Here is a 22,294-nt window from a genome sequence, read left to right as displayed (position 1 = left end):
AGATGGTATTAAGTTTGGTGTTCATAAATTACTAATCTGGAATAAGAGGTTGAATGTATTTTGTAAACTTAAACCTGTTTCACCTGAACATGTTTAACTAGTTAATAAGAAACATCAAAAAGACAAAACCCTGAGATCAATGGTCATTTTTTTGTAAAGCTATTATATGCTGTTTAAATTGGTTGTTCGGGTCTGTCTATAACATAAGTTTAATAACCTAGCTCAAATGCAGATTTCTAATTTTCAATTAACATAGGAATAATTTTGTTTGCTAAAATAAAATAAATGAATGAATGACAAGTCTGAAACATGAAATGTTCTAGGTAGAACTTTTTAAAATTCCAAATTTCAAAAAATCATGTGGCAACTGTATAGCTCAAGCTTTAAGTATTAACTTTTAACCTTTGACCTTACAGATTTTAACCAATGAAATGTCTCTTTAAACTTTAAAGGAAACAATGATAACGAGCGCCTGGCGATTGCTAGACAGCGAATTCCATATCGACTTGGTCGAGTAGTTGATGAATGGCTACTCGACAAAGGTAAAAAACATTGATTAAAACTTCAAATAAAAAAATAATTTGAACATAACCAAGTAGTACTTCATTGTAACACTAATAAACATAAAAAATAAATTTTCCGTAAAACTAAATTAAAAACAAATTTAAAACAGTAAAATGTAGATAGTAATATTTGCATACCTTGTATAATAATTTCTATACATTTTTAGACGTACCAGCTGTTTAATAATCTTACCCTGTTAACTTAAGGTTAAAGGGACTGTTAAATATAATCCACTAACTCAATCTATGAAGGTACTCACAGCAAGCATTAACCCAAAATGATAAATCATTCATAGATTATATTACATGTTCCAGCCTCTAAATTATTAACTAAAATATATGTAGTTCTGATATCTTTATTATGGTCCTGAAAACAAAACAAAACAAAACAAAACAAAACTCTTGGTTTAAACTCTAGGCATCTTAAATAGTGGGCAATATGGATTGCCAGTCAAAATGAAGTCCCTTTAACGTTTGCAACCTTCTAAGAGCATTTGAGAACAAGCCCTAATTAAAACTGAACTTAAAGTTGTGTGCATGCTTTTTATGAGCAGAGAGCAATCTGCTAAAACTGGATACTCAATTTGATGATATTGGTACTGTTGCTGAGGATTGCTGTTTGATGGAAATGTGCCATAATTTCTCCATCGGTTTGTGTATCATTCCTGAAGCCGCTTTTTACATCTGAAGCTATTTTTTTTTCATTTTGTTTTGTTTTAATAGACTTGCTGAAAGCCAATCAGAAAAAATATTTTTGGATTTTTTTTTGTCTCTGACATGCTCAGTGTAAACCATGCATTTCTTTTCAGTGTGATTGCCGGAAAAATAGAATAATTCAAATAACAATGGACTATGCCTTCAAAAAATAAACGTTTTTAAAGAATAGCATATAGATACATGTGGCCATTACGTGAACTATGAAATTTTTATCATAAATTTAAAATTAGATTTAGCTGCTCTAGATTAGTTTCTGCCAGTGGTAATTGTAGAATGACAAATACTTGAAATGTTAGTATCTCACATTTTTTAAATTCAACAATTCAGATTTAGGAGACCAACAGTATAAGATGGTGAGGTAAAAGGGATCCACTAAAAACTGATTTATAATACGTATCTTTGATTGGTCTTTTAGCAAAAGCACTACATTTACAATAATTTGAGAATTTACAAGTATTTGCCAATGATTATGCATTTCATGGACACCTCATTTATAAGCAATGAATTATGAGTCAAATGCCTCTCTTATAGTTTATTGCTCTCATTATCCACCCCATGAAAGATCTGTTTTATCATCCTTTGTAGAATGTAGAGTTCACAATCAACATTTTTGCATGTATGTAATATTATTTTTACAGGGCGTCAGCTCACAATCTTCAATAGCCAAGCAACCATAATAATTGGCGGGAAAGAGCAGGGCCAGCCCTTCCAGGGCCAGCTCTCTGGGCTTTACTACAATGGCTTGAAAGTTCTGAATATGGCAGCCGAAAATGATGCCAACATCATCATAGTGGGAAATGTGAGACTTGTTGGTGAAGTGCCTTCCTCAATGACAACTGAGTCGACAGCCACTGCCATGCAGTCAGAGATGTCCACATCAATTATGGAGACCACCACAACCCTAGCTACTAGCACAGCCAGAAGAGGAAAGCCCCCTACAAAAGAACCCATTAGCCAGGTGAGTATGTGGCTTTCATTCCTTTGTTTTGGAACTGTGGTTGTGAAAATGGGCGTTTCCGCATATGTGTCTTTTCCAAAATTGGATTGTTTCTGATCTCAGGGACTGTGGCTTTCTTTGAGTCTTGCTTAGTAGCAGTTTGAATGTGAAATGTGTGTACACTGTTGATTTGAGATTTGCTGCTTTGTATTGGGTGTTAGCTGCTAGCTGGTAGTCTTGATGAATAACCTTAGTCTAGCCCAAGCCGAGGGGACTGCTGCTAATTACACAGGGTTTTCACTTTTTAAGTTAAATAAACAAATAACTTAGTGAAGTATTTGGAAGGCCTTATTTGTTCAGGCTCCGCACATCATCAAAATAAGACAAAACGAATTTGAAGAAAAATTGCATACAAATTTCTACTGTACTTTAAGGCCCTCAGAATTTTGAATTGATAGGTATGTGGTTCTCATGGTGAATGATAGGGCTATTGTTTACTGTTGTTGAGGGGGAAAGTTTTTATTCTACACTTCAAGTTTCTTGTGGTTGGTCTAAGAATGAAATTAATATGAGGCAGATTAACAGGAGGGAAAAAAAAGTTTGATTACATGTACACAGTCTCAATCATGAAAATGAGGCTCTAAGAAATGACCAAGACAGTGAGCTTTTATACTTTTTTCTTAGACAAGGAAACATATCTGTAAGAGATTTACAGAGCAAGAAAACTTAGGTTTGGAAGCTTCAATTACTAAGGAATTCTAAATAGGATTTGGGCTGGGGTAATAAATTAGTAAATGCAACAGGTTTGTTTATAGAGCCTTCTTGGCTCTGCATTTCCAATGTCTGGTGATATGGATGTCTCTTTACCTCATGGTACAGGGAAGACACCTTTAATATGGGAGATTTATTTTCTGCTTTATGAAGGCAAAGGGGCATCATGGTGTTCTTGATCTGGCTGTTCCTTGGTAACTTAATTCAAAATAATCACTATACCTGCCCTTGCTCTATAAGAAAAATGCACCATTAGTTTATCTGAAGATAAAGACCTAAAATATGATACTTAAAAACTGTCTTGTGCTAACATGTTTTGTATTATATGTGATTAACTGCCCTCACCGAGAATTCACTTCAATGGGTTTATGTTTTACATCTAAAATTCTTGAAGAATATGATTTTAAAATCCCAAACTTTTATAACTTAGAATCATATTAATTCAGTCAAGGTATACTTAGTAATCGCCTGGTGTGTATCAGGCCCTGGCATTGCATCAGTAAAGAATAAGAAAGAAAAAACCCTCTCTGCCTCAGAGAATGCTATTAAAATGCCGATATGCTGTTAAATGCTACTAGATCCCTAAAGACATTTATAGCCTTTGTATATATTCTGTTGTGTTGTCTTTCAGAATTGTGTGCTCTCCTTGGTCTAGATTGATTGTTTCCTTTTGTTTTTAATAGTGAATGAATGTACCTAGTAGATGCCATATAAAGCTTTTCCAAATACATGATCCTAACTTTTCTAGAAAACTGCCTTCTAAAGAAACAAGAATGACAACAATTATTTTTACATTTCTTTTATTTCAAGTGTTTGAGACAGACCTAACTGTCAAATTCAGAAAGAGTAGAATAAGGTGAATTTGTTCCCATCAGTACCGTGTCTACTAATTAACATATGTTTACCAGAGAAAGAAGAAAACAGATTCTGATTCTTACTTTCAATATGAAGGAGTGGGAAGAACAGAATAGAAAGGGAGAAAAAATATCTTAGGAGAAGAGAGATGATGAAAACTCTACAGAGATGATCTATAAATTCATAAATGTAGTATTATATACTATGTGCCTATATGCACTATTCTTTTTTCCTTCCTCCTTACTTCCTTTCTCTCTTTCTTGCTTTCCCCTCTTCCTTCCTTCCATCCATCCTCCCTCCCTCCCTCCCTCCCTTCCTTCCTTCCTTCCTTCCTTCCTTCCTTCCTTCCTTCCTTCCTCTCTCTCTATCCGCCACCCTCTTTATTTTTGATTTGCATTTGGCCACAAAGTAAAATGAGCTGTCTCACCAGGTGTTCATTAATATTATATTTGTTGATCATTCTATCTGTGCCATACACTGTCCTAGGCACTGGAGAATGAACAATGAACAAATACCCTTGTCCTTATGCGACATACATTTTAGTGGGTATGTGAGCTCACAGTATAATCTTTCTGTTGAATTTCTCTATCTTTGGCTTCTAAGATGGTTAATAATAACAATTAGTCCCCTGGATAAAGACTTGTGAATTTAAAACTTTAGACAGATTTAGGCATATCTGTCAACTCCATTTGATATTCTTCACTACTATACCATTAATGATTTATTATTATGGCTGTTGCTTTATTGTTTATTTAAGCTGAATTTGATATAAGAAAATGAAAAATAAAGTGATTGATAGACTAATTTTCTTTTATATGAGATAATTCATAAGAGGACATTGTAGGACAGTCAGACTTAGAAATGTTCCTGGAAATAATATTTGAAATAATCAGAGATTTTTCTTAGTAGCCTTATTTCATCTTATTGTTATTATAATTGTCTAAGCTCCTAGGTAAACCAAATGTATGCCAAAATAAAGAAAGACTTAACAACTTTTCCTAGAATATATTTTATCCATTAGTAACTGGTACATGTTAAGAAATTCTGTTTTTTGAGAAGACTTGCAAAATAGCTATTGCATTTGCATGCTCAGTACCTAGAAATGAAAAAAATAAAGTTATGCATTTTATAGTATTAATTAATACAAAAGGAAAACAGTTAACTACCCATTAATTTCCAATGAAAAGAGTCTCTTTCATTATAAGCTATTACATGTTTAAAGACAGCAGTGGTTTATGAAAGTAAATGATCTAATCAATTAGTGATTATTTGGTTCATTTGAGAAGATATTGACTTAAATAAAAGATTACTGGGTTCATTAAAAAATAGATATTTTTAATCTTTAGATTTTAACAAATAACAGCAATTAAATAATTTGGATTAATATGCCACAAATAGTCCATTGTGGCAACAGTATTTTCAGGGTGAACCAACAGGTTTTAAAATTATATTTTATAATGATATGTATGTGTATTCGGGTAATAAAGCATGCATATATGGAAAAAACTACTAAGGAAGAAAGCAAGTTATTTATTTTTGAGTAACAGAGTAATTTGTTGCAAATTCTCTTTACCTCACAATTGGTTTTTAAATTGCCCTTCAACTATGAAGAGATCACTGATATTCCTAGAATTTAAACTGTTAGAATTGTCAGTTTTAGAAGTTTAAATAAGAGAGTGATTTGCAATGCTAATTCCAGGACAGAAACCTTTGACCCATTTTTGCAGATTAGATGAAGCATCTTCCTTTAAACCCTGTCTCTATGGCTGTATCTGCCTGTTTTTATCAACTGCCTTACTCAATTGTATATGAAGAAGGGTCATTTTATTTTTCAAAAGCCATACTGGACTGTTTTCTCAATCAAAGTATATTTTCCTCAGTGATGACACTGAGCCACTTAAGCTACAATGACAATATACCTTGGGGTGATTGCATGTTTTAGAACTCTGGAAACAGATTTTTGATCAAGCAAAATTATATTGGATTCATTTCAGATAGATGAGATGAGGTTTGTTCAGCCATCCTGAATGCAGGGCAAGTGACAGGCAAGAAATGTATTTTCGTTTGTTACAGGGTCAGAGAATTTTTATAAAAGAATATTCATTAAAATGTCCCATAGAATTCTGTTTACTTTCCTACTTAAAAGTAAATATGCTTTTTAAAAATGTTTTTCTTCTGACTGCTGATCAAATTTGAGACTGATGTTTACTTTAGAAAACATTGGGCACCCGGTTGGCTCAGCGGTTGAGCGCCTTCTTTGGGCCCAGGTCGTGATCCTGGAGTCCTGGGACCAAGTCCCACGTTGGGCTCCGTGTATAGAGCCTGCTTCTCCCTCTGCCTGTGTCTCTGCCTCTGTCTCTCCATGTCTCTCATGAATAAATAAATAAATTCTTTAAAAAAATAGAAAGACTTGATTTATATATGAAATAAGGTAATTTACCAACTCTCCTGATTAAATGGCTTTTTAAAATGTGAATATAACAATATTAATGATACTTTTAAAATTATACTTTTTATGTGCATTACTTAAATTTCATAAAATTTGTTTTACTTAGAATATTTAATATCTAAATGTTTCCATAAGACCTGCTCATCTTAAAGAGAAACTTTCCAAACCAGGCAAATGTACATTAAAATGCACACTACTGTTTAAGATCATAAAAAAGAGAGAGTGAGAAGCTTTCTCTAAGGCTGTTCTCAGAAAGCAAATATTTGCAAATAATTGCTAGTGAAATTTCTCGGGATACCAAGAGCTTCTTGGGATGAGGGACAGGAGGGCCATGCAAGATTTCCAGCTTTTAGGCGTTCCCTCTTCTGAATAATCTGCCAATGTCTTATAATGTAAATGTAGCTCTACACAAATGAGTAAAAGTAACCCTCCTTGCAAAGGGCAAGGTTCACTTCCTTTGGTTATAGTCTGTAAAGAAAGGAAAGTGCAGCTGTGCTGTTCCTTCTAAGATCAAAAGTGTAACATTTATTCTGTTTTAATTTTTATATTGCCTTTTGCAATCTTTTGGTTCTTTTCTTCAAGACTATTTTAACAAGCTATATGCACACTGTAGAGCATCATATGGATCCACAGAAATGCCTTTTACTTACAGTATAGGAGAATGGAAATAACATATAAGTCACGAGACAAGGTTTCTACTTTATACACAACCACCTACCTTGTTGTGTAGCTTGGATAGTTTGGTTACTGTGGCTACACCTTGGCTTTACTACCTCTCTAAGTGGGTTAACTAAGAATCTCTTGAATTGCATTCAGCTCTAAAATTTCATTGATAATAGTGGTGATGCTCTTAATTATGTCTTCAGATGATTATTTCAAAGAATAGATTTCACTCTTGACTTTTACAAAGGATGGCCATTCATCTTGGTTGGCCTGTGCAGTTCTTGTGTACCCCTGGTGTACCAATGTAATTGTTAATAGTATCCCTTTTTGACTTTCCAAAGCATTCCATTTTGGTCTACATATTAAACTTTTCTCTTACAGCATACACAAAATATATTTTTGCAAAAAAAAAAAAAATCACACTTCATAAGAATAATAAATGATGAAGCCTTGTCCTTTGCATTCAGAGTAATAACTGACTCTGGTATCCTTACCTGGTTTTAAGAATCCATAGCCTTGTTCATCTTCTTTATCTTATTTCAAATATCTTGAGAAAAGAGAACGAATAAGGCTTTGAGAGATTTTGTTTTTTGTCTGGAGGGACTATAGTTTGCAACTCCTAGTAAGAAATTACAGAGTAGGGCAGAATTAGGAAACATGAGTGAAATATATTGAAACAATTCTGTGGTTCTAGTTAGACTTTTTTCAGAGTGGGCATGACAAACCCAAGAAAAGGAACTGTTGAGGATTTAAAAGCATTGATAGGTTGTGAGAGACCTATGTATTTCACATATGCAGTGTCCTACTAAATAACATCTGATTCCTATGGAATGTTGCAAAAAGAAGCCCAATTAGTGTTCAAGCAAGAAAAGAGTATTTGAGTATGTTGGATGCTGCTGTTGTTTCCTGGCAGCATTGGAAATGCCCATGAAAAATTAATACTGTTTGTTTGAAAAATGTAAGCAGAGTGTACACATATTTCCATGAAAAATATTTAAAACTAACAAAATACATTAACTTCAAAAGCAAAATTTTATTTTTTATTAAAAATATTAATTAACCTCAGCTGTGGCTTCATTGTAAAAAAAAATAACAGCATTACTTATAATTATGTGTGTTCCTGATAACTACTCTGCATTTTAAAAATACTGGTGACATGAATAATTAATTTTATTTTTGCTAGTCCAGTCATTCTGCTGAATTCACGTAAATTAATGTACATTTTTACAGCAGATTTCAGTGCCTATTGGAAAGAAAAACACTTGGGTGTAGATTTAAAAATACACACAAAGGCATATTCTCCTGAAACTAATGGTGCCAGGTAAGAAAAGTGTAATTCATTGTGATTTTAAATGTAGATAAGCAACCGCTGCTTGGATATTGTTCCTTCTGATTGTTGGTGAGCAAAAGTGCCAGGATATATACGTTTTAAGGAATTTATTTTAAGAAAAATCTTCTGCTTGGTGCATTTTCTTTAGGATCTGGAACTTTCACTAGGTAAAATGGTGTCCTATTGGTTGATGTAACCTTGGTTTTGAGACATCTTCAGACATAGCTCTTTCTAGATAAAGATATCTGTCTACCGATCCATCCATCCATCTATCCATCTATTCACTTAACACATGTTTGCCGAGTATTTATTTACATTACCAGGCAGTGTTCTACAGACTGGAAATATAGCATTGAACAAAATTAGACTTTTCTGCACAAAGCTTACATTTTAGTTAAAGATAAACATAAGTGTTAGAACAAATAACATACATGGGATGATAGCACTTATACGAAAAAGGAAAAAGAGAAGGGATGTTTGTATTGGGGATGCGTGGGCATTAAATAACAATCCTTTTTGAATAGATATGCATAGATTATTAGTGATATAGGCGCCAATTATAAGAGAACACTGGCATATTAAAATTCAGACTTACTTTTAGATCAAGCAGGATCATACCTGTGTGGATAGTGCTAGTGGCAACTAGCTGCTGTTTTAGGAAACTAGAACAAAAGTGACACGAAAATTTATCTTTTCTTTTTTTTTTTCTTTTTTTCTTTAATAAGGGATGCCCTCAGGCTCAGGCCAAGGCCTAGTCCAGGTGGGTGCATTGTGGGGCTCCTAGGAAGGCAAGCAAAGTACAGTTGGAAAGCCAACTGTTTGCAGTGTGGCTTCGGGTATATGGATGCAGTAAGTGCAGGCCCTCAGGGAGGAACAGGGAGAGGATAGGCTGGGATAGGCAGAGCATCCAGACAGCTTAGAGGATGATAGAATCAGGCCACAGGCACTGCTGCCAAGACCACTCTTTCCAGAGGGAGCCCCATCTCTTGGGATCTTAGGAGTTCTCTAGGCTGGCAGAGAAGTCCTGGGGTGAGAAAAACTTGGGTGCACCAGGCCCCAGATTCAGGAAGAGGTCTGGCTCAAGCCACCTATAAAGCAAACCCTCCTTTTGAACACCACTCCTTACCTCACTCAGAGTCACAAAGAGTCATCACCTCCAACTCAGGAGCCTGGCCATGTCCAAGAGAACAGGCTCTGACCCAAAGGTTCTGTAGGAGCGTGACAATTCAAGGTCAGAGCCAAAAAGGAATTGTGCCTACTTGCCATATGTGGTCCTATGGACACGAGACTAATAAACATCTTGTTAATTAAATCAGAAGTATAATCAGGGGCTCCTGTGTTGAGCATAGGACTCTTGGCTTCAGCTCTGGTGCTGCTCTCAGGGTCATTGGAACCACCTACATTGGGCTCTTCACACTGGCTCGGAGTCTGCTTAAGATTCTTCTTTTTTTTCCATCTACTCCTCCCCCTGCTCAAGCTCGTGAATGCGTGCATGCACTCTCTCTCTAAACAAACAAATAAATAAATATTTTCTAAAAAGAAGTATAATCAAATTCTAGGGTATAAATGTCTATGAGGAAGAGATGAAAATTCAGAAAGTATGGCTTGGTATTATATTCTATATGTGAGAAAGTTGAGAAACTACATAACTTACCCAAGGCTATGCAGCCAGTTTCTTTTCAGGGTATTTTGAGATGTCTGGTCTTCTGCCCTTAAATATGGCCTCCATTCAGAATCCTATTACTTCTTTTTTCTCATATTCTTAACTAGCTCCATATGATCGCCATACAAGAGCCAGTTTGCTCTTTCAAAAACTGAAATCCAGGGGGTATAGCTCAGTGGTAGAGCATTTGACTGCAAAAACTGAAATCCAGTCATCATATTACCATCTTTAATACATTTGAGCTACTTAGGATAAAAGGTAGCTTCCTTGGGATGGCCATCAGGATCTATCCTTCACAGCCATCCTCTTTGTTGCCTTACTAGAAGGTTTATCTCCACTCTCCTCCTTACCCTTCCCTCACCTCACCTTCTGGTTAACTATCCACAGTAACCTCTAGAAGTCATGCATTTCTCATATCTGTGTCCTCTGGTTAGAAGATGGGGGAGAGACAAGTATCTCCCAAACTGAGAAGGCTCTTAAAGACTGAAAACCAGAGCAGGCCCACTCCATACCATTATCACAGAGTTGTATTCAGGATAACTAACAGGGGATCTGTTGGAGGATGAACCAGCTGCACAGTCATTCTCCACAAACTCTGGACCTTTTTTACTGCAAGGACAATTTTGTAGTGCAAGGACATGCAGTAGGGCCTTGTAGTAAGATCACATAATTTGCATATACCTCAAAGGACTTGCATGTATCTAATTGACACCTTACATCTAATTAGATCTTCTGGCACCACCTGCGTGTCAGGAAAGGGAGAGATCATGTTATCTTTAACACATTTATGGAGGGTCAAAGCAAACCTTCCTCCATTCTGGCCTTGGTGGGCATTTGTAAGGTATGCAAATTAATTTCCAAGAGGTCCTGGAACGTATGGCCCCAGGGGAGTGAGCAGGTATGAACAAGATAGAGTGCTGAAGATGGAGTCAGTATTGTCAGCTCCCCTACACCTCGGCAGGGAAAGCCCTTTCCTTTCTTCACCTTCCTACTTCCCTCCTTCATACACTGCGCAGTCTCTCCCAGTCTGATTCTGCAAAGTGGCAAGGGACCGTCTGAAGAGGCAATACCAGTGTTAGATGTTAGGGGGCAGTATCGCATAGTGGTCAAGGGCATCAATTCTGGAAGCCAGAATGCCTACCTAAATCTCAGCCTTCCTTTCCCCACATGCTGGTTGTGTGACCCTGGGTAAGTTATTTAGCCCCTTAATACCTGTTGGCCACCTATAAAATGGGGATTATGGCTTCATAAACTTAGTGTGAAGATTAAAGGAGTCAATTATATGCGCTATATAGAATTACTGCTACTTGACAATATTTTATTATCCAAAAAGCCCAGAAATTTCATATGGTTCATCCTAAAATATAAAGAAATAGAAAGTGTCTTAACACATGTAACCTTTACACACATGGTGCTTCCGTGTGGAAAGCATTTCTCAGGTACAAAATATAAATTAAGGCATCTTTCTTACCTGTAAAGCTATTTTCTCTGCCCTTGAAGAAATAGCTCTGATAGGGAAAAAAAAAGAGAAAGAAAGAATGAATGAATGAAAGAAAGAAAGAAAGAAAGAAAGAAAGAAAGAGCTCTGAATTAATGTTTCTAAATGAAAGCATCAATTATGTGGCATGTACCAAGCAGAATTCTCTCTTGAGTGAGATGTTCTCCACAGGGAGGCAGCACCATTCCCCTAGAACAAGCATGTGGGATGGGGAATGAATTTAATCATTCAGGGGAAGAGCTGTCATGGGCAGTTAGTGAGAGAGGGCCATGAAAGCTGTACACTGTACAACGAAAGACTATCCAGTAATCTGTATACTCTACAGTATTTTACTCAACACCCTACCACCAACACCACCACCACCACCCACAACAATAACAGTGACTTCAAATTATTGTTGACTGAATAGCCCAGAAATTTCCTGTGTCCCAGCTATTCTCAGACAGAAGCCAATTCAGAATATGGTGCTGAATCTTGCAAATATGATTTCTGTAGCTGTCCTTGATAAATGTTTTGATTAAGGAGCTTAAAAATTCATCATATGCTCCTTTTTCAACTCAGGTATGAAAAACATCAAGCGCTTCCAGCTGTGAGTTAGACTAAACTAGATTTGGGATTCTTGATATAATCTCTTTTGATATAATCTTTATTAGCATTGGAGAAATAGAATGACAAGACTTTGTATCTAGGACTTCAGATGTGGCAGTAATTTCAGTGAGTGTTTTCTCAGGAAGCACTGGTGAGGTTGCCACCTTCTCTAGTTTCTAGTCTCAGTCTAGGGCAAAGGAATTTATTTTTATTAAACAATTGGTTAATGTCAAAGTAGCAAGAATTTAGCCTTATTTTCTTGTTTTAGTTTTATCAGTATTGTAAATAATTTGTGCCATTATATAATACGAACTTCTGGTTTTCGAATACACAAGTATTTGCATTACACCTGTTGATTTATTCCTCTTTTATATGTAGTAATAATTTTCACTGAGGGGAAGGAGAAAGCAAATTAAGCATGAAAAAAAAAACAAAGGATAATTGTGTGTGAGTGTTTGTATGTACGTGTACGGAATTAATGGTGCTTGGTTTTTTCCTTTCATTATAAATATAAAACAGTAAGCTTTGTTCAATAAACTAATGTCAAGATTAAATTTAAAACTCTATCATAATTTCTAGAACCACTATTATTAGATATTCTTATCTGTTGGCATCACTGAAAATTTATCAACAGTAAAAACATATTAACATCATTAGGCTGGAACCTCAAGAGAAGGTTTAGCTAATTTATCCGCCTTGATACAGCATTCGCTAAACAGATTTCACTGTTTTCTCATCATAACTATTCTCTTCATAGAGGATCTCTAGCAGACAGATAACACCAGTATTAACCAATGGTTTCTCCAGTAAGCATTCTAAATGTTAATTAAACAAAATAAAACATAGCAGTGTATACTTATGTGTGTGTGTGTATATATATATATTGACCATGGTACGTGTCCCCTATAAATGTTTTTACTTAAAATTACAAATTAGCAAATATCTTTTGTGTACCTAACATAGAAAATACACCTTTCAAGTTAATTTTTAAGGAGAAGGTGAGGTACCTATTGATTTAGGGTTTTACAACTAGAACCATTTCTCAGACATTTACAATATTAGTGAATCCATCCATCCATAAATTATAAAGTGCCCAAACTCAACAAGAGCAAAGCTTTGTACATCACAGATGCGTGGTCTATTATTAACAGCACCACCAACATAAATGAAACTCAGAAACAAATTTAAAGGAGGGAAGATATTTTAGTCCCTTTTTAATAACAATTAGCATATTGAAGCAACACACTTGTATTACTTTACATGTCCTGAGCGTTGGCAACGTGCTAGACACCACCCTGCCTCTGGAATTATTCACATTCTCTGGAAGCCTTTTTTCTAAAATAGATGTTATCATCCAGTCTGTAGATTTAATAGGTGGCCTGGCCCCTTTTTGTCCTAGATTTTCCCAGTCTAGTGGGATCTAGAGACTCCACTAAGTGGCGTAAGGGAAGCTGAGTCCTCTTCATCTTTACGTGAAATAAATACTGAAGTGAGGAAGCCCCAGTACCATCTGCTACAATGTTGGAATAAAATATGAACCAATAATAATAGAAACTTTAAAATCATGATTATCTTGATGACAGATTCTTTGGGAATATCAACTATACTTGCATAAGCCAGGTTTTAGTGTAGCATCTGGCACATATTTCGTTGCTAGTTCCCTTGTCCCCACCCAGCCACAACTCTTTCCTTCTCTTCAACCTCCTTTTTTTTTTTTTTCTTTCTTCCATGTGCTAGACCCTCTTTTAGGCACTGCATATTCACACATGATGACCTGAATTTCAAATAAGAGAAATGAGAGCAGCCCGGGTAGCTCAGCAGTTTAGCGCCGCCTTCAGCCCAGGGGGTGATCCTGGAGACCTGGGATCGAGTCCCAGGTCAGGCTCCCTGCATGGAGCCTGCTTCTCCCTCTGCCTGTTTCTCTCTCTATCTCTCTCTCTCTCTCTCTCTCTCTGTGTGTGTGTGTCTCATGAATAAATAAATAAAATCTTTAAAGAGAGAAAGAGAGCGAAATGGGCCTGAATTTGGCTAAACCTATCTAGGGAACAAATATATTCTACTATAAAGTTTGCAAGCCTGGCAGGCTACCCACAAGAGGAGTCTCTATCTGCTATACTCCATTGTACTAGCTATTATGAGATCTCTACTAAATATAACCCAGCTTTTAAAATTCAGCAACAAAACTTTGGCCGTGGAACACTTGAAATTTATTTTCATATTTTCTAAACCTCTAAGTTTATTTCTACAGCTGCTCTCCCCTTGTGTGCACAGCTACAGAATAGTGTAGGTACTTGTGTTCATGAATGCAAAAGAAATATCAATTTCTTTTAGAAGAAAATAGAAAATATCTGTATTCAATAAAGAGAAGTTCTCTGGTTCTAATGCCCAGATTTCAGAAATGAAAAAGGTTCATCAAGATTCTTTCAAGTTTTGTGGTGACATTCCTAAACCCAACTTTTCCATGCAGAGCATTAGCTGGCCATTAGTAATAATTCTAGAAAGAGTCAGCATGGCAACCCATCATAACATCATAGAAAATAAGCCATCGCAGAGTAGCCAAATGACATACTTTTTCTGTTGTAAACTGATGGCTTTCCACTGTCCAAACTAAGAATTTTTCTTGTGGTTTCAGACACAGGTTTAATTACATTTGTGACTAAAGTTGTCCCTGTTTTATTTAATTGCCTCACTCGTTGTCTTACGTACTTTGTCAGGATGGCTTTCCATTGTATATTGTTTGGGAACTTTATTTAGAAAAGGAGAAAAAAAAAAAAAAAAAACATGTATAAAGGGCTTAGTTGTGGCTCCTGGGTGTATCAGTCAGTTAAGTGGCTGCCTTCAGCTCAAGTCATGACCCTGGGGTCCTGGGATGGATCCACATCAGGCTCAGCAGGGAACCTGCTTCTCCCTCTGTCTGGGTGTCTGACTCTCTCTGTGTGTCTCTCATGAATAAATAAATAAATACATCTTTAAAAAAAAATCTGTGCTTTGTTAATCTGCACATACTTAGCACCTCACTCTGTGCTTGATGCAAAGTGGATAGGCAGTAAACAGTTTTTGAATAAATAAATTAATGATCACACAGAGTACATATTCCAGGGCTGAGATAAGTACTGTGTCTGGCCTAGTCTTGAGTTTTCCTGGACTGATCGGTACTTGTAGAGAATAAAAATGATATATATAATAAAGGAATAAAAGAAATAGTTTCCTTCCTAGGCAGAGTAAAGAGACGATTTGAAAACACTGGTTGTTGGATTTTTTTTTAATTTTATGCATATTTATTTGAAGAAAGATATAGATGTGATTTATAAAGGCACAAATCTCATTTCCATTTGTACTAGTAACATTTACATTAGTCCAGAAAGGAAGCTCCAGTAGTTGTTTCTCTGATGGAAAGGAGAAGGGTACAAAACAGTACAGTTTTGTCTATCAGGTAACAGATTCTCAGGTGTAAAACCATTTTCTAGATATTAGTAGAATATCATTTTTAGATTATTATGTTTTACCTGGGGGGCGGGGGGACAGGCAGCACTAATGGTCCCCTCTCTGGGGGAATATTTATTACTTGTATAATTTGGAATTGCTAACACATTGTAATGACAAAAAAGCAGGCTGACTTTTAGTCAGATTTATTACTGTTTTTAATTTCTCTACAGCAAAGCACCCCTTATTGTCTGCACAGAAGGCTAACCTCTCCCACTGTTGCCTGTGGTGAGCCAGTCATATTGCTCACATCTCAGAATTGTGCAAGTAGTTGGACCATCTTCAAGAGCCAGAAATTCACATTTCCAAGTATTTTATCTGACTTTTGATACCTCTAGCCAACCTTGATGAGTAATAAACAGGTGAAAATATTCGGAGAACAGTAAGGAAGTCTGACTAGATGAGACCCATTACAGATCGAGTTTGCACCGGAGACCCTTGACAGTATTTCAAGAAAAGCTTGTCATAGATTTAGATGTTAACTATTGCTGAAAACCAGAAGGAACTGGGAAAAGTGTTCAAATCTTCCTCAGCTTACAATGGGTTTGTCAGAATGTCCTGACAAGTTGAAAATATCCTTGATCAAAAATGCTTTCAATACACCTAACCTACCAAATATGATAGCTTAGCCTAGCCTACCTTAATGTACTCGGAACACCTAGCTTAGACTTGGTCAGAATCATCTAGCACAAAGCCTATTTTATAATATATTATTGATTTTGTATGTAGTTTATTGAATACTGTACCGAAAATATAAAACAGAATGGTTGAGTGGGTACCAAATGTGTGGGTTGTTGACCCTCAGGAATGCATGGCCAGCTGGGAGCTGTGTCTCCCTTGCTGGTGCCCAGCATCACAACAGAGTATCCTAACACATATCACTGCCCCAGAAAAAGACCAAAATTCAAAATGCAGTTTCTACTGGGTGCATATCACTTTTGCAACATCATCAAAGCAAAAACTCATAAGTCAAACCATCATAAATCGAGGACCATCTGTATAATATTTTGAAAAGATAGTCATTGCCAGGTTTAAACTTGTAAAAGCTGTGATATTTTCATAGGCAATTTAAAATGAGAACCAAGTACAAAGAACTTGATAAGTAAAAGAAGAGATTAGAGCATGCTGATGTAACACTAATTGGACACAAAGACTTAAATGAAGTTTGGGGAGTGGAGTGAATTCCTGATGACAGACAAATCTAGACAAAGCCTAGGAAATGTCAAAGGAATTTTTTCCTGCTGTGTGGGTTACTTGAAACTACAATATATTTAAATGGGCGGTACCTCAAATTGCAAATAACATTAATTATAACCTGCTCTTTTACACTATTTTGGAATCTAATAGCAGGATGCTGGCAAAATTCACTTTTATGCTTTGTTGCATGTATGCAAAACAAGTGAGGATAATTGGTAAATTATTTTCATTAAGGCAATACAAGCACATGAAAACAAATCAATGTGATTTAGAAGATAGTATATAGAAAGGGCAACAATCCCCCATCCATCCCCTCTCCACCTCCAGTCTTATTACCCAGAGATGATACCTTTTCATAATTCTTTCAGTAATTAGCTTCACATCTCAAAATAATACATTTCCATTCGTTTACTTATCCCTATTATACAATATCTATATAATTTCCAGTATGAAAATTGAGGATTAACTCCTGGCTTTAATCCCTTCCTTTTTCTTTTCTTCTTCTCTTCTGAATTTCATATTATATAGGTTAGTTATTTTTTTCACTTTAAGTAATATATATACCTCTCCATATTTCATTCTGCTAGTTTATGACAATATCTTCTGAGTATCCACATTAGTACGATGAAGACACTGTTTTCCTCTCCTTTCCTTCTATTTTTCCACATCTCACCATCTCATAGTATTTCTAGGGATGTTAACTTTGACATTCTGTTTGGCAACCACAACCAAATCTCCCATATTTTATCTATGAGGAGTCTGAAATGGAAAAGCAATAAACAACATTTAGGTTACCATTACTACATAAATAGCATGAGATGCCAGTCTCAGTTATGTGTTAAGATTACATTTATTTTCCTGTGAGTCCAATATCATATTACCTGGACTACTCAAGGGGGGATTTTCCCAGAATCAAGGTCAAATGGATTTCCTTCCATTCTATCAATTGCTGAAAGCTAGGACATTTTATTTGTTTCGTGTTTGGATTTGTCTTCCAGGGTTTCATTTTTCCAAGATTTCCTCAATATTTTTCTTTCTTTCTTTTTTTTTCTTGCATAGCTTTCCTTACTTTTATTGTATTATCATCCTAAATTCCCAATTAAATCATACTTTCAGTTCTATCAGACCTTTCTTCCCCTTCTCCCCACCCTGACATCTCCTATCTGGGCTTTCTGCTCTTGAGTACCAGTCAGTACTGAGTGTTCTGGAGTGCCTACTCAGGTTAATTGGGCAGAGTGTGTAAGTGGCAGACTTTTTCTTTGGAGATAGAAGACACTGAGCAGACCTCCTAATAACAGAATGAAGAGAACAACCACAGTAAGACCTTGGCATTTTCTTAGACCATTTCTGTGCTTTCAAGAGAATGGTCTGGAACTTCCTTTGTTAGTTTGTTTTTGCTTTGGGGTAAAAAAGCCCTTTTGTTCTATATTTTAGGTGGTTATATTAATCATCCATTCCTGTGTAGGGGTGCCTGGGTGGCTCAGGAAGTTGTGTCTGACTCTTGATTTTAGCTCAGGGCCTGATCTCAGGGTCCTGAGATGGAGCTCCATATCAAGCTCCACACTGGGCATGGTGGCTGCTTAAGATTCCCCCTCTCCCTCTATCCCTCCCCTAAATAAATAAATACATACTTACATACATACTCTATTCCTGTGTAATAAGTTATCACCATAATTAACAACTTAAAATAATAAGCATTTTTTTCTCTCACAATTTCTGTGGCTTAGGTGAATCTGTGTGAAACTTATCTGGGTGCCTTTGGCTCAAGGTCTCATAAAACTGGAGTCTAACTATTGACCAAGCCTGCAGTCTCATTTGAATCTTTGACCAGAAGAGAGTAGGAATCTACTTTTAAGTTCCCTTAGAAGTTCACCATGTGGCTTACACAGGCCGTGTTTCCTCACATGTAGGCACAAGGCTGCCTCACAAATACTAGCAGCTCATCTCCCCCAGGGACTCTGAGATCCTGAGATCTCAGATTCCCCCAAATGATCTGAGAGAAAAAGAGAACAGGGAAGAATGGGAGAGAGCTCACCTGGGATGGGAGCCACAGACTTTTTATAATCTAACCTTGGATGTGGCATTCTATCATGGCTGCTGTTAGTTTTGCCCCCACTCTTGTTGGCTTAAAGTTTTGTTTTATCCCCTTTTTTAAGCACTTCCACCTACTTTATCAGTTTTTGCTGTGATACAAACTCTAAAACGTAGCTCATAATTCTGTAGTTCTGCACTTTGGACTGGGCTTAGATGGATGGTTTTTCTAATCTAATTTGCTTGTGGAGGAAATTCCACAAGCCACAAATGGGCTGCGGACCTCAGGGAATCTTCTTTGAGGCCCCCACACTGTCACAGAGTAGAGGAATGCCAACTGGTGTGATGTTTATATCTGTTTTCTGGCAGTATCCGTCTAGATCATCTCCAGATTGGCTCTCACTGACTCTTTATCCCCTCTATCTCTCTGACGCATCTCCTAAGTGGAGCCTTTCCCGGCTTATTTTATTCAGTAAGCCTCTTTCTAGTATTCTACTAAAAACCTCTCTGGAAATCTCTTGATTTTGCTAACTGCATACTTTTGCTCTGCATTGTTAAGAGTTTACAGCCCACTTTTTGTTCTGCTAGCTTTTATTTTCGTGGGGCCTCAGTGGGGAGAGACAGAAAGCATCTATTTTCTCCCTCAGTTTGAACTGGACATAAGGATGATTACTATGACTGGAGGATTTCAGATCAGTCCTGCCTTTAGTCACTGTATAAAACAGAACACTCTTTGCATTTCAAGTGACTTCTTTTCACATTCAAATGACAGATGGGAAGTCTTCCTCTGCCCACAATTAATCTTGTTGTTTTTTAACTTTTAGCAGATCCCGAAATATGAAGAAAACACTGTATGGTTCTTAGCATTTCTGAATTCTGAGCTTCCTAGTTTTTCCTCTCTCAGCTTAACCTGCTTACAGTTTCCACTTGCTTGAGTATTTATGGTTTTGCACGTATATAACCCCAAATAATCTTTTAATCATCCCAGTTTCACAAAGTTTAGCAATAATCATTTAGACTCAAAGAGCAATTGCAAAAATTCTAAATGACTCTGTGGTTGATAAGGCCTGTGTTCTTTTGCATTATTTTATTGTCCTTCATTTCTGATGATTGGAAGTAGATGATGTGGTAAGCCAGCAAAATAGCCTTCAATCTCTCTAATATCTTATCTTTAATGAAATCTTAGAAGGAAATGGGGTTATATTTCTGACTTCATAACCCTCTATTCATCAATGAAGAAAAGCCAAAATGAAAAGCCAGGTATAGTTTTGTCTTGGTGTCCCAATTCAATTTGTTCCAGAGAGTAAGGAACAGAAATGTTATGGAGATATTAGAATAGTATTGGAAGCAGAAGATAATTTTAATTAGGTGTATTCCAGCATTCCAACTTTTAAAATTTTGACTTCAAAACATTCACACGTTAATTCTGATGGTAATTAAAGCAAAATTCTTGCTTGCTTCTCTAAAAAGGAACTAAGACTATCATAATAAAAAGCACAGGAGAGAAACATGATATTCAAATCTAACTATACCTGGTGCATTCTAGCCTTATATAGTTATCATCTATTTTTTTTATCATTTTAAAGGTTACTATTCCTATTTACTCAGAGAAAGATATTCTATTTAATTAAGTTGGCTTAAAGTTTTGTTTTATCCCCTTTTTTAAGCACTTCCACCTACTTTATCAGTTTTTGCTGTGATACAAACTCTAAAACGTAGCTCATAATTCTGTAGTTCTGCACTTTGGACTGGGCTTAGATGGATGGTTTTTCTAATCTGGGGTGACCTCAGCTAGTCTAGCTCATTTGTTGATGATCAAACACCAGGCTGACTAAGGACCGATTGATCCAAGATGGCACGGTTGGAATAGCTTGTCTGCGTTCCATGTGTATTTCATCCTCTAGAAGGCCAACTTAACCTTCTGAGCGTGGAACTGTACAAAATCTCTTGAGGCCCAGCCTCAGAACTTGCATAATCTTGCTTTTGCTGCATTGATAAAGCAGGGCACAAGGTCAGTCCAGATTCAGCAAATGGGGCGGCCAGAATTGAGGCCATTTATAATTGATCACAACTTACAGAGTTTAACCTGTATTTATATTTATGCACCAGCCTACCACATGGTAAGATCATGCTGCCACATTATTTTTTTTTATAGCTAACAAGTCAAGACAAACAAAATGTGTATACAGCTTTGTCAAAATCTGAGAAATTCAGTTAACAATTCGAATACTGGTTATTTCCATTCTACCCACTCTCCTCTGAAGATAGTCTCCTAAATAAAGGTTATTTTATCCGTGCCTTCCCGGGCTCATGCGTTATCAGAATAGCTCATTTGTTCAGCTGACACCAGGTACTATTTAAACCCTGTAGTTAGCTTTCTCCCCTTTCTTCCCTGGAGGTATTCATCAACAAACTTTGATGGTCAAAGATCACACCATTCGAAGATCAGTCTACTACAAAGTACATAAATCTATTTTGAGCTGCAGTATATTTATATCTTCCATGTTCTTGATTAAATAAGCTTATCACAGTCACTGTTCCTCTGTCTCCTTTACACATAAACCCACGTACCTTCACATTTTCTTCTGTTTTATATTTTAGGTTACTTTTTTTTTTTTTTTTTTTTTGGTATATGCTTTGTAGCTGTCATGCTTTTCCTTTTTTACTAGGTTTTGTCATTCAGACCATAGGCAAAAAAGATGACAAAACTTAAAGGAATGTCATTGTTTTCCTCTATGAGAATAAGAATATTATTTGGATTATAATCTATCTCCAAATTTTGCTTTTAATTCACCTTAATATTCCTATAAAACCTGTTTAAATATCTGGCAGAAGTTAACAGTTGGATTTTTTTTCTCAATCCAAAAACACCTTAAGAAACAAAAAAGAACACTACTCTTTGGTAAAGTGTGTAGGGAGAGTGAAACCAATTTTATATGGGAAGGGGAATCCAGGTAGTTAGAATTATAAAATATGGGATCCCTGGGTGGCGCAGAGGTTTGGCGCCTGCCTTTGGCCCAGGGCGTGATCCTGGAGACCCGGGATCGAATCCCACATCGGGCTCCCGGTGCATGGAGCCTGCTTCTCCCTCTGCCTGTGTCTCTGCGCCTCTCTCTCTCTCTGTGACTATCATAAATAAATTAAAAAAATTAAAAAAAAAAAAGAATTATAAAATATATGTTATGGACTGAATGTTTACGTTTCCCCAAAATGCATATTTTGAAGCTTTACCCTCAAAGTGATGGTATGAGGCCTTTGAGAGGTAATTAGAATTAGATGAGGTCATGAAGGTAGAGTCCCCCATGAATAAGATCAGTGCCCATAGAAAAGTCATCAGAGAGCTTATTTCCTCTCTTGTCTTCTCCACCATGTGAGTACACTCCAAGAAGTCAGCAGTCTGCATCCTGGAAGAGGGGTCTCATCAGAACTTAACCATGCTGACACCCTAATCTTGGACTTCTAGCCTCCAGAACTGTGAGAAATAAAGTTCTCTTGTTTATAAGCTGCCAAGTCTATGGGATTTTGTTACAGCAGCCTAAACTGGCTAAG

The 22,294-nt window shown here is 36.4% G+C and overlaps 1 protein-coding gene across 26 annotated transcripts in view; it reads left to right on the top strand.

Moving 5' to 3' along the window:
- NRXN1 (neurexin 1) overlaps nt 1-22,294 on the top strand; it is a 1,115,374-nt gene that overhangs the window by 984,450 nt on the left and 108,630 nt on the right. For 16 of the 26 annotated variants that reach the window (XM_072768315.1, XM_072768310.1, XM_072768314.1 and 13 more), the window contains 2 exons: nt 453-542; nt 1,919-2,238. In XM_072768315.1, coding sequence (XP_072624416.1) covers nt 453-542; nt 1,919-2,238 — 410 coding nt within the window. The remainder of the gene's footprint in view (nt 1-452; nt 543-1,918; nt 2,239-22,294) is intronic. The other 10 variants (XM_072768323.1, XM_072768320.1, XM_072768325.1 and 7 more) reach the window with 1 other exon arrangement.

The sequence above is a fragment of the Canis lupus genome, chromosome 11 (genome assembly GCF_048164855.1).
Source record: "Canis lupus baileyi chromosome 11, mCanLup2.hap1, whole genome shotgun sequence".
In the NCBI taxonomy this organism is placed as follows: Eukaryota; Metazoa; Chordata; class Mammalia; order Carnivora; family Canidae; genus Canis; species Canis lupus.
This window is presented reverse-complemented; position numbering and strand designations above follow the sequence as displayed.